The sequence below is a fragment of the Notechis scutatus genome, chromosome 1 (assembly GCF_049901735.1).
Source record: "Notechis scutatus isolate UNSWTSFEM ecotype Mainland chromosome 1, rNotScu1.2, whole genome shotgun sequence".
In the NCBI taxonomy this organism is placed as follows: domain Eukaryota; kingdom Metazoa; phylum Chordata; class Lepidosauria; order Squamata; family Elapidae; genus Notechis; species Notechis scutatus.
Window position 1 is genome coordinate 266,892,471 of NC_142009.1, and position 13,646 is coordinate 266,906,116.

General features: G+C 34.0%; 1 protein-coding gene and 1 pseudogene across 5 annotated transcripts in view; both read left to right on the top strand.

Annotated features, from left to right (window-relative positions):
* The window catches only part of PRDM11 (PR/SET domain 11), a 61,523-nt gene that overhangs the window by 18,402 nt on the left and 29,475 nt on the right, over window positions 1-13,646 (top strand). For all 4 annotated transcript variants that reach the window (XM_026671277.2, XM_026671276.2, XM_087951281.1 and 1 more), the window contains 3 exons: window positions 62-165; window positions 3,481-3,743; window positions 4,121-4,188. In XM_026671277.2, coding sequence (XP_026527062.1) covers window positions 62-165; window positions 3,481-3,743; window positions 4,121-4,188 — 435 coding nt within the window. The remainder of the gene's footprint in view (window positions 1-61; window positions 166-3,480; window positions 3,744-4,120; window positions 4,189-13,646) is intronic.
* LOC148133363 (uncharacterized) lies at window positions 7,443-11,742 on the top strand (annotated as a pseudogene). The gene is made up of 2 exons (XR_015746696.1): window positions 7,443-8,269; window positions 11,020-11,742. The product of XR_015746696.1 is annotated as an uncharacterized LOC148133363 (transcript).

Sequence of the window (13,646 nt, forward strand, 5' to 3'; positions counted from 1 at the left end):
CTAATTTCTGTTTCTTCATTTTCTATAGTAGAATATCACATATGTTCTCTTGTTTTGTCAGCTCTCAAAAGTTTGACTCTCACTCTGTGGATGTGGAGCCTAAAAAGCTAAAAGGAAAGCAGGAGTTGGTCATGTCCAAAAGTTTTCAGCAGGTGGATTTCTGGTGTAAGTATTGTATTGGTGATTTAACCATTCTAATATTAAACCTTTAAAATAGAAAATACAGCAAATTGAAAGCTCACAGTTACTATCTTAACAACAATTGTAAAGCTAAGGTAGGGTTATGCAGCATTTGGTCCATATTGCTCCTCTTAGGATTCCACAATTGGTTTTTTCCACAATTAAATTTTGAAATGCTATTTTTTTCCAGATTTTCCAAACTTCATAAGATGTTGACTATCTCACTATTCATAATCATGATCTTTAATAACCTTGAAGGATTTGAGCTATTTTAAAATTAATTTTCAAAATATTTATTTGTTGCCACAATATTGTGATACATGATGGCATCAGCATCTGAAAAGGTTTCCAACCCTACAGCTAAAAATTTTCATATATTTTTCTATTCAATAATATAGCTTATATCCAAGAGGCAATTTTAAGTATATTCAGCAGCATAACTTAAATCCATGAAATCAGCTAAGATTTAAGAAAATTTGAAGGACAGAATTTTCAAAAGAGCGTCTCAGCAAGTTACAGTCTTTGTCTGTCATATATGTTACCAGAGGAAACATGGCAAACTTTCTCTGACAGATTTGACCTTAATTCTCAAATTGAAATTATCCACTGGAAAAGTAGTTTCTGTTACCTATAATGCTAGCTGACATTATTTTTTATGATTAATCTGTAAAATCCTTCGTGCTCTCTATGCTTGGTTGCTTGTGGCAAATGTTTCTTTCCAGAGTAGAAGATGCAGTCATAAAGGAGCTAATTTTATTTTATTTATCAAAAGGGACATACCAGTAATCAAGCAATGTGGCTTGTTTTTACTTAAATTTACATCCTAGCTCCTCATATTATATTTTTTTTAAAAAAATCACAAGAGTCCCATGGCAAAGATGTAACAAAATATTCAATTTACTAAAAAAAAAAACCTTTTGTCAAAAAGAAGTTGTTTCAATTTTATAGATTTGAGTATAGGAGACAAGCTGTATATAGAGAAAGCAAAAGTCAGCCAGAAAAAAAAAATCTTTAATAACCCTAGGGTTGCTTATCAGTCTGACCCTATACAAGTAGTCCTCAACTTAGACCATAAAGGACACCAAAATTAATGTTGCTAAGTGAAACATTTGTTAAGTGACATTCATTAAGCTCCATTTTATGATCTTTCTTGCCATGGTTAAGTGAATCATTGCAGTTGGTAAATTTGTAATACGGTTGTTAAGTGAAACTGGTTTCCACATTGAATTTGCTTGTCAGAAGGTCACAAAACATCTTGGACTCTGCAACCATCATAAATATGAGTCAGTTGCTAAGCATATGAATTTTGATCCTATGACCATGGGGATGCTGCAATGGTTGTAACTGAAAAATGGTTATAAGTCATTTTTTTCCAGTGATGTAACTTTGAACGGTCACTAAATGAACTGTTATAAGTCGAGGACTGCCTGTACAAGAAGTCCGATAGAGTTTTGCAAAATATTTGTTACAGTTTTTTTAGGCTTGTCCATGCCTAAAATGAATATATATATATTTGGGGTATTTGCCTCCATGTATAGAACTGGGAAATAGCCAAGGGTCCAAAAAATGGTGGTAAGCAACTCGTTTCCTGAAAGATTAGCATCAGCTGAGGGAAGAAGAGAAGGTGCTAGAAACTTGTGGAATGTTCTGTGCTGGGAATACTGAGGGAAGGAAGGAGCAGAGAGGATGATAAATACATCAGAATTTTCTTCCTGGTTCCCCAGATTTTATCTGCTCTACAGCCTGGAACGAACACATTATAGGTTTTCTTCTGCCTGGCTCGAAATGATTTAGCAGAATCTACAGAATGCAGTGGTTTTGTCCAGCATTTGAAACAAAACATTTCCCCCATTTTGTGCTACAGAATTATGCTGTAAACCTAAAGCATAGAGTAAACCATTTTTTTCATGAAAGAAAAACATTTCCATTTTGTTTTATGATCTCCAAGTTGTCTGACTTTCTATTTCTGGTTTTGGTAATATCTATAAAATTCCCATATGGGAAACTGTAGATGTATGCTAACTGCTTACTTTCTTTTCTTTGAGTTCTGAGCAGGATCATATTAACACTTTTGGTAATTATTTTGTAATGAGAATTGGCATACTAAGCATTTAAGCAAACGTTCATGTGATTCTTCTACTGAAACAAAGAAATACGGAATCTTTATCTCACATGGATGAGAATTGAGATTCCAATTCAGAAAGCATTAAATATATCTCTTCAAGTTTATGCCACAATTTACATTTAAACAAAACTTGGCATTGTTCTGAGACAATATGCAATGAAAATTACATTGATTCCTTTATAGTATTGCTTTGAACTCTTGTTTTGGTTCAAAAAGTTATAATCAATGTCACTGTTCTTATATGATTCCCACAGTGCTGATCTTGCCAGAATTGCTACCCCTTCATTTACATATATGTGTTATCTCCAATTTTATATTGGCAACCTTATGAGGTTGCAATAGAATAATAGATAATGAGTAGTGAAGAGCCACCAGTAAATTTATCCAGTTGTAGTCTGGTCAAGTTGCATTTTCATAAAAGATTTTTAAAAATCAAGCCTTGGAACTATTAAAGAAACTCAGGAAATTATGAAAGGAATACAGTACTAATGTATTAATTGCATACCTTGGCCTGGTACTTAATTATGAACAAGAGCTACTTCATAAGCAAGAACATTCATTTACATGTTATGATATGAATGTGAACTATTAGGACTAATTCAAATGTGTTTCCATCTTTTAAAAAAAAAACCGTTGGGCTAGGAATAATCTCTAGTTCAAAGAGCCTCAACAGCAACTGTAGTATACATTTTCGTACCTTAATTCATATTGTACTGTTTTCTTAGTATTGGCTGTGTGGAGTAAGGATGATGTATACAGGGGAACACAAACATAATAGATGTGGTAAACTACTGTACATTTGTTTGCTTCTGCTTCTAGGAGTGGTTGGGTTAAATAATATTTGATTCTTATAGGCAAGAATTTCTGAATTATACCTTCATTCAGGAAGCAAACATTTGCTTTCCTATTGCAAATGTTTGCAATATTGAATGGGCTGAAATCCTTGCTGAATGCATAAACTATGACTGAAAGAGATGTAGCCTTATGGCTGGGAATTGCTTTTTAAGGAAAAAAGTCTCTTCGTTATTTTTGGTAATTTGTTTACAATGTTGGTGGAAGTTGTAACTCATCGGCAGGTTTTATTTGAAAATTAAAATTAAATTCAAAAAACTTACTGGCCTCCTTAGCAAAATTAGGAGGGCTGGACTTATTCTTGTTATTTCTTCTTTCTATAGTTTGTGAGTCGTGCCAGGAGTACTTCGTAGATGAATGTCCAAATCATGGCCCACCAATGTTTGTGTCTGATGCTCCAGTGCCCATTGGCATCCCTGAACGAGCTGTGCTCACTGTCCCTCCTGGCATGGAAGTGATCAAAGAGCCAAATGGGGAACGGGATGTGCGCTGCGTAAATGATGTTATCCCCAAAGGCCGCATCTTTGGACCATATGAAGGGAAGCTGTCTAGTCAGGACAAGTCAGCAGGATTTTTCTCTTGGCTGGTGAGTATTCTCAGCTGGGTGATTCTTTAAGGAATCAGTGAGATTAACATCTGTACATATTTGCATGTAATTCAGCCATAAGAAGAACATGTGTAATTAAGAAGCTCTTCGTACAACTAATCTTCAGGGAAGGATTAAAGTGTAAAGAACAAAGTAAAACTTGGAAGTCAGGAATCAGGTTTTCATACAAGAAAAAATAGTTCCGCAGACTGCAAAACCCAGCTGTTTTCCAGATGCATTTTTTTTTGTCAGCTTCAATAAATAAATTGGAAATATTGTTCTAAGAATGAAAAATTAAACGATTGCATTTATTCATTTAATTACCTTATACTGCATGAACCTAACTTTGTTATTATACATTTGGTTTTTTTCCCCAGATCGTTGATAAGAACAACCACTATAAATCCATAGATGGAACAGATGAGACTACATCAAACTGGATGAGGTTAGTCTGTTTAGTATACGTAATTTCCCTGTGTGTTTTTATTTGCATCTGTAAAAAGAAAGAATACACTTCCCTGTTTTCAGTTTTTGAAAATGAATTATGCATGACTTGATTTTTAATTTCATTGATAAATTTTCTTTCAAATATTCTGTTTATCTTTTGAACAAAAAAGCAGAGTTTTATAGGGGACAAGAGAGAGCTTGGTCATTACAGTGATTTAGCTGTGATTCCTGTAGCTTGTTTATGATTGCTTTTTATGTGTATTAAAATAACTTCAAAAAGATTTGCTAGTAGATCAGAACAGAAATGGAAAAAACTCTGTTGTAGGAAACTTGCTTGATCCTTTTTGTTAGGGTTATTGGCTGTTTTATCTTTGTTTTAATGGCACAGTGGGACAAGTAGACTAGATGTATCATATCTGCATCCACAAATTTCAGTTTGATAACTCCCCTGTTATTTCTCATTGATTTTCACAAAAACTTCTAACTATTTGTACTTTACATAAAGTATTTCACAACTTTGCTCATGAAGAATAGGACAAATTGGTCAGTAATGTGCTGCTGCTGTTTTATTCCCTAAATCAGTCTCGATCTATGTCTAATTGTTATGGTGGATCTGTGTGTAAATTTATGCTATAGATTATGTCAAATGGTAGATGGTTCATGACAAAATACTTTGAAGATATTGTACTAAAAATAATAATTTTTTAAAATAATTTAACAATGATATGGGTAAAAAATATGGTATCTGTATTGCAAGAGTTGGGGAAATTTGATTGATAACTTCCAGCTATCCCTTATCCCTTTAAAACTTCCAATATCCCTGGAAGGCATATTATATATCAGAAATGTATCAATTCATTCCTTGAAGATGTATTATAACAGATGAAGTGGCACACTAGTACCAAATATCAGATTAACACTGGTTATTTTTAAACCAGTCAAAACATTTCCTTCTGTATAGAAATTTGCAATATTATTTTGATTTACTTCAAAAGAAATCATATTGAACTTAATATGATTTGTGAGTAAACATGCCTGCATATAAGTGGAGTGCAAATATAACAGTAACAGTATAACAGTAAAGGTGGAATACAGAAGAAACTAGTCAATCAAAAGTATTCATCAAATTAAAAAATAACAAATTAAGGCAAATATCTATATATATTGATACTAGAGTTTGCTTGTGAGATTTGTGTTATTGTATATTCCAACCATTTGGACTTATAGTAAACTGTAGTCTAGCGTTGTTCATGTCAGTTTTCTCTTCTCCCTCTTTTATTTTTCTTTTCACATAAAATCAGTGTTCTGTGGCTACTAATAATAATTAGTCTTCATTGACTTAGTGGCCATTTTTAAATATCTTTCCACAATGTTAAAAGAATATCTAATTGAATAGCCTGGCTCCAACAGAACATTGTGGAAATAGTGAGGCCACTTATAGGTTATCCTCTCAAGTCTGGAAAAGTTTGTTGAGTTCTGTAATACTTGTTGGTATTAACAACTTGTTAGTATAGTTGATTGAAATTTGCAGTTGAATAGGAAACAGTTTTATTCTATCTTTTTAGTTTGCTGCCTTTCTATTTTCTTCAAAATATCCTCAAATTGTAGTAAGCTGGCACAGCATTGTTTTGTATTTTCTAAAAATGCTTGTGTCACATTATTAAAAATAGATTAACATGAGAGGGAAAGGAAAATACTGTATTTTCAAACTGCCACATTAGCTAGGGAAATATGCTACTAGTAAAGAAAAATGTGGGCTACCTTTTCTCATTAGAATACGATAACCAATTTTTGGTTACTGATGATGTTGACAGGAATATAAACCTAGAACAGTACCAGTTCTTTTAAAATATTGCCTGGGTTTGAAATGGTAATGCTACAACAGCTTCTTTTATGGCTTATGCTGACTCAAAATGGTCAAAGTATTCAAAAGCATAAATTTCTTTCCTTTCTTACATTTTATTTTGCTAAATTAAAATTGGAAAAATTAGGATGTACATTTGAGCTTCATGGTCTCTTTGGATGTTCAGTACTCCAGATAATGAAGTAAAATTGATAAGTCCTACTTCTTGGCACTTGCAATTATGGTCAAATTACATCTGCCCAAGCCTTCTAAAATAAGTTCCTGAAGAATTCATTACTGAAATGTAATTTATTTCTGAGTACATTGAACTTAGGTTTGCATGAAGATCTGGTATAATGGGAAAAATTGTTATACTTGATGTAAAATTCAGCAGAATACAGAAAATGCAGTATTTTAACAAAATACAATATGGTACATTCTGAATTATTCTGGGGCTCCTAGAGCATCTGTTGATATAATTTATCATGGGTTAAGTGTATTATGTGCTAGTTCATCTTATTTGTGGGGAATGGTTAGGGAATAGCAATAGCAATAGCACTTAGACTTATATACCATTTTATAGTGCTTTACAGCCCTCTCAAAGTGGTTTACAGAGTCAGCATATTGCCCCCAACAATTTGGGTTCTCATTTTACCCACCTCGGAAGGATGGAAGGCTGAGTCAACCTGGAGCCTGGTGGGATTCGATCTGCCAAACGGCAGTAGAAATAGCTTGCAGTACTGCACTCTAACCACTGCGCCACCAAGGCTCCTATGGTTATATGTTATTAAAATACTCTTATCTGTCACATTTTTGAACTATGCAATGTTGCATTTTTCATAAATATAGAAAGAGTTTTTTTCTGGTTAAGTATTTGTTATAGACATGTGATAAACATTATGGTTGGATCAGGAAGACTTTTTAGCAAACTATTGTATTTGTTATTTATAGGATATTTGCTAAATATGTCTAGTATGAAATGAAATGTCAGTCAAAGCCCATAAAAGATAGAAAATTTGGATGAAATTTGTATCAGATTACAAAACACTATGGAAAATAGCTGTGTGAATCTTTCTTGCAGATAATATCACCAGTTCTCAGATTTTCCCCGTTTCCCAAACAGTGTTGTAAATTTTGAAAGTAGCCATGGATCTTTTTAGCAGTTCTCTTTTGTCTATTAGAACCTGCTTGCAACATCAGGTGAACTTTAATTAACCTATTTAACAGAAAGATTGTTCATTGTTTCCTATGAAAGAAGCAAACATCATTTTATCAAGGAGGAGAAACAGTTGGTAATCTTGTAAAATTATCAGTGTGGAAAATCCAGAATACCCTTGCTAATTTTATTTATTTATACGTTTAATCTATTAGGTCTCTTGAGTCATTGCCCAGTGGTAACTATCTTCAGGGTCCATTTTTATGTGAATCAATAAACATAGTTTTTAACCCCTAGAATTGTTTTTTGTATCAGAATCAGAATATTTGGTAGTTGTTTTGTTTCTTGCCAAAGATAATTAAATTTCTCCAAGAATGAACAAAATTCTACAAATACCTGTTCATTTACATGAAAAGATTACACAAAATATGGTACAAGTTGCACGTGAATCTTTGTTCCCCACCAACCTAAGAGGACTGCTCTTATACACACCAAATATCTTCTTACTTTCTGTGCTTGTGGTAAGAGTGGAAGGCATTTTCTTGAGAAAAAGCTCATCAACCTGGAAATTAATATACAGTGGGACATGTTTCTTATTTTTAGTAGTGTGAGTATATCACATTGATTTCCTTTTACCATTTATCCTTTGTGGGATATTTAACCCAAGGAACATGACTGAACGAAAGAGGAAGCCCAAGTTCTCCAGGGAAGAACTGGACATTCTGGTCACTGAAATGACTCAGAACGAAGCCAGGCTGTTTGGAAGGGAGACAATATGTCTATCTCTTGCAGACAGGGACAAGATCTGGGAAGTTATAGCCAGAAAAATCACATCAGTGAGCCATGTTCCCAGGTCTGTAAAAGATATTAAGCACAGATGGGACGACATGAAAAGAAGGACCAAAGACAAACTGGCATTCATGCGGAGGTCCATCTCCAGTCCCAGCAGCCCGGGAAGGCCCTCGGCCATTGTCCTGACCGCCCACGAGAGAGCCATCAAGTCGACGCTGCATTCGTCACGCCAGATACACGGCTTCTGGAGAGCGGATCTGGACGTGGTTGACAGCCCATCAACCAGTTGTAAGTATTATCTCTTGTCTGTTCCCTGCTGTACAGCTTGGTTCTGACAAAGAAATGTATTATACAAAAGTTAATGTTTCCCTTTTAGGTGAAGAACACCTTCTAGTTCAGATTTCCTGAAATATTTAATATTTCCTGCTCTGGGTACTTTCTTCATTTCTTGAATAAACTGATATAGGCTGTGAACCTTATTATTCAGGTTAGCATAAAGGATAGAAAATATGATACTGCCTCATCTATAGAATGACATGTGTGATATATGACACATATATGCAACAAGGGAGAGAAGGAATCACAAATGTGAATCTTATTGTCATCATTAATACATCCTATATAAATACCAGATATTTTTATTATTTATAGATTGCATATTTGCTTACTCAAAAATTTTATTTGTAACTGATAGTGGCGTATATTCACAGTCATGCAGAGTTAAAATTGGGTGGTTAACATTTAACCCAATGTGCGTGTTCCTTGCCATGGTTTCAGCATTTGCTAATTCAGCATTTGTGGCAGTTGTAACTACTGCAGATAACAAAAATTGCTTCTGTATTTTCTCCATAGATGTAGAAATAGTCTAAAAGAGGCTGGTGATGTAGTTGACTATTGGTACATAATCCATATTGGTGTTATCCTTACTTCCATGGTCTTTTCTGATATTGAGCCAATACTGTACAGGTTAATGTACTCAACCTGCATATACCTAGTATTCCTGTATTACTATTCTCCCGTCCCATCAAGAATTTCAGCATTTATTCATATATGGATACGTCCTGCTTTATATATATACATTGTCCATATTCAAAATGGGATTTTGCTACTCAGTATATCTTAACCGGCATTTGTGATTCAAGCAGTCTCTAAGTTAAGAACAAGTTCCATTCCGCAACTCTGTCTTTAATCCAAATTCATATTTAAATTGGAACATCTAGTTACAAATGGGCTGCCTATTAGTAAAAATAGCAGACAACATTGTTCTTCTGTGAGCCAGTAAAACTCTGAAGGAACACAATACTTTCAGAAACCACTAAAAACCACTAAAAATATGTTGTAAAATAAAAACATACCGTTTCAATAGTTCCTGAAAGAATTGCACAGTTTCAGTGTTTTGTCAGATCAGAGAAAGGCAATATTTTCTTATAGGCAGGCTGTTTGTATCTAGCATCTGGGAACTACCTGTATTCAGGATAAGTATCGTAAATATATACTTATTTTCATTGCTTTTGTGGATACAGATGATGGAGTGGACCAAACGTAATGAAAATTCCAGAAACAATAGTTGTATTATCAGTAGTTCTTGCTGATTTAGAGAATAAACTGAGATCTGTCATCTGAAAACTAATACAAGAAGGATAGCATTGCAACAAAATAAAGGAAAGAAAAAATTATGTCCCACCTGTGTGTACTTGGATCTCAGCTACAATTTAAGATACAATTCTATGGGTAAAATTTTATATATTAGGCAATAATTTATGAAAGTTATACAACCCAACAAAGTTTATTAAGTTCCCATTTGAAGGCTTTAAAAAAAACTGTGTTAGTTTTGAATTTGCTCTTATTTGAAGAAAACAGAAGATTATAAAATATTTCATTCATTTTATAGTGATAGAGCCTCTTTATTACAAGAAGGAATAGGAGTATGCAGTGCATGTAGATGGTATAGCCATACTTGAGTTACTTTTTCTTCCATGCCTTCAGTGACTTATGGCACACTAAGGAATTGCCTTATTATTGATTCATATATAGGTTCAGACTGCAGCAGTTAGTTATTCCCTAAGATCTCAGTCTGTGGTCCCTTTTTGCTTTACTACTGCAATATCTGGAACTTCCTAGCTGGAAGGTATTAGCTCTACTGCTGAGCTATAGCTTGATTTGGGAACACTTAAAATTACTGTCAAGATTGATCACTGATGCAAATCTCTCTATTATAAAAGACATAAAGACAAGAAATGATTCCATAAAATTAGTGCTGCTTTTACTGAACTCAGAGATTCTGGTATATAATTATCAGTATTTCATTAGAACAGTAAATTAATACTGCTTCATTTCTATGTATACTATGAAGACTGTAGAAGGACACTATAGGTCATGTTTCATTCATCAGTGTTTTGTGTGTGTATGTATGTATGAGTCTTGACTCCTGGCAACTTCCTGGACAGATCTCTGCAGTTTTCTTGGCAAGATTTAAGAAGTGATTTGCCATTACTTGCTTCATAGAATTGAGAAAGAATGATTGCCCCAAGGTCATCCAATTGGCTTCATGGCCAAGTCAGGAATAGGACTTACAGTCTCCTGGGTTCTCGAGTGTGATGCCTTAACCATTACATCAAACCAGCTTTCTATTTAATTTAGTGATTACAAAATACTTTCGTGCAGTCATTTCAGTCTAATATAGTGATCTGAAAGTGGACACATTATTATGCTATATCAGGAGGGCAGAGTATAACAGAGCAATTCTTGTTTTTAGCTTTTGTAATCTGGCTCAGTGAAATCAGATGTTCTGCTATAATATGTCATCTGTTCAATCAGATTGGGGTTTTTTTATGTGTTCTTCATGGTTTTTTTTAAAGCAGATACTGTTTTACAAAATAAATTATTTAAATACTTTTCTAAATAGTATAGAAACACAGATTTCACTGAATCCCAAATTTAAGTTTTGGCTTTTTTTTTGAAGTAGAGTTTGTCAACGCAAAGCCTTCGTGCAAATAATCTGGTGTCTTCTCTCTTTTTTTCCCTGTTTCTGTTTCAAGCTGATGAAGGAGAAGAAATGGCAGGCCCCTCACAGCAGCACCACTTTTCATCACAAAGGTGTTCTGAAGAAACCGATGATCTCTCCATGCCATCTTTCCTTCATTCATTGTGTTTGTCAGATCATTCAAATAGTCTAAGCCAAAGGGAAGAAAAAATTCATCTAAATTCATGTTCTGAGTTTTCCACTAGGCCCCCTCAACCTCTTGTCCAAAACCCACCTATTTCTGGCTTTGATCATCAGCTCTTTGATTCTCACATTCAACAGACGGAACTATTCAGACAATTCTGTCAAGAGTTGGTGACAATCCATAGAGATGTGCCAAGCAACATGCACGCAATGAGCCAGAAGATATCTGACCTGAGTGGAGAAATCACCCAAATGTGCTAAACTTTAATTAAAATCAAAGATGAGCTTCAAACTTCGAACAAGAATCATATTTCTAATGCTAGCCAAGAAATAAACCTGCAGAGAATTGAGTCAAAGAGCCCCATTGAAACCAAAACAAATATTAGCCAACATCAGCCCAAGGCGACTCCTGTTATTCGGATTATTGGATCACGGAAGAAAAAACACTATTTTTAGTTTTCCACAATATTATATTAAAAAGTGCAGTTGATGTTGGTTTAATTAGTACTTCTTAGCATAAACATTGGGGAAGTTAATGAAAATGTTCTCTTAAGAATATTATAAATTATATCAACTTTTGCAATAAGCTTTGGAACTTCCTAGCTAGAAGTAAGCTTTGCTTGATGTACTTGGAAACAGTATTTGTGTTGTAAAACAATGCAGTAGAAGGTATGTTGTCCTCTTTAATAAAAACAGATGGTATAAGTCATAAAGAACTGCATGATCTACAAATCCAAGGTTCTTATAGATTTGATTTTGACTACATTTTAAGCTCAGGAAACATTCTGGCAATGTTACTAGATATTTAGGTTTAAGTAAATACAGTATATTACTATGATCAATGGTAATGTCTAGTTTTCTTCTTGGTCTTTATTCTACTATTGCATGTGGCACTATGTAGACATCAATAAGAATCTAGGTTTGGAAAGGGAAACTTGTTTGTAGCCTTCACAGTTGGGTCTGAAATTTTTTGATCTTTTCTGTGTTGGAACATTTGAAAGAAGGAAGTTTTAAGGGGTTTACAAATTAGGAGTTTTAAATCTTGAATATGTTTAAGGCATCCTCTACCCCTTAATCCTGTTCCCACCCCCCAAATAATTTTCTGTTTGGGGTGGGTGAAATAAATATTTTATTGGTGCAAGGTTCAAAGCACTAATTTTAAGCTTGACTATTTTTCCACCTTCTTTTTCCCTGAAAGAACTGAAAGAGTTGGCCTTGCCCATTCTAGTGATTTGTGTGATAAACTTTGACCTCAAGGCGGGATAAAAAGTCATGGGGCAGTTCCCAGACTGAAAAAGTTGTAGAACTGAATGCACTGTTAATTTTTTTCAACACTGTGAAGAAACAGATTGTGAGATTAGATAACACTTTGGTCTCATGTAACAGTCCCATACCTAATTTTTTTGGCTTAGTTATTAACTACTGACATTTGGGAATGGGATGTTAAATCAGAATAGATACCAACAAAAGAAGGAACTTGAAGCAATACAGTCAGTATTTCTTTACTTCCAATCCTGTAAATAATTACACAATATATTGTTTTTTATTATTAATTTCATGGCAAAAAGCAATTTTAACTAATAATGATTAAATTGTATAAGATTGTAAGCATATTACAATACTGCACAATATAAAGAAGAAATAGATAAGTATAAAGACGTTGACTGAAATGAAATGATTAACATGTAAGAAACAAATAGCTAGTGTTGGCCTGTCTGCTGATTTTTGTGGTTAGTTCTTCAGTACTTTCAGTGCAATACATCTTATGGCTATTCCAGTCTGTACCATAATATGTTAAAAACTTGCCTGTGTTAGATGAGGAATGACATTTAAAGCAAATAACTGAAGCATGCTCAAATATTAATTTTGTCACATTGGTGTAATTATTCTGACTTCAATGGATCTATTGTTTTCATAACGTAGAATAGGTAGAGTTGGTAGGTTACCAACTCATAGCAAAGACAATGCACTATTGTAACTATGCTTGTTTTAGCATAGATTTTCTACTTTGTATTTCCTCATGTCAGATTGTGACTTAACATGAAGAAAGGCAAATTGAGGCATAAAGTATTACATGTCACTCCAAAGATGCAAGTTAACTCTTTAGTAGAAAGATAATGTAGCTGAGCCAAGTCTGATAAATTTCCGGTTGGTTTTGGAAGCAAATGTTCTAATCCAGCAATAAATCAGTTTATTCTATGTATGCTAAAAATGAGACATAAAGTATCACATATTACCCAAAATATACAAGCTAACTCTTTGGTAGGAAGAAAATGTAGTTGAGCCAACTCTGATAAGTTTAAGGTTGGGTTTGGAAGCAGATGCTTTAATCCAGAAATAAATCGACTTATTCTATGTATGCTAAAAAAGCATGTGTGCTATATCTTGTGTATATTTGCTTCTCATCCCCTGTTTATATGGAGTCTTCCTTATCGCAATTGTCAAATACAAGGAGTATTCCTCTTAAGACATAGCTGCAGTGAATTATTCTTCACGTTG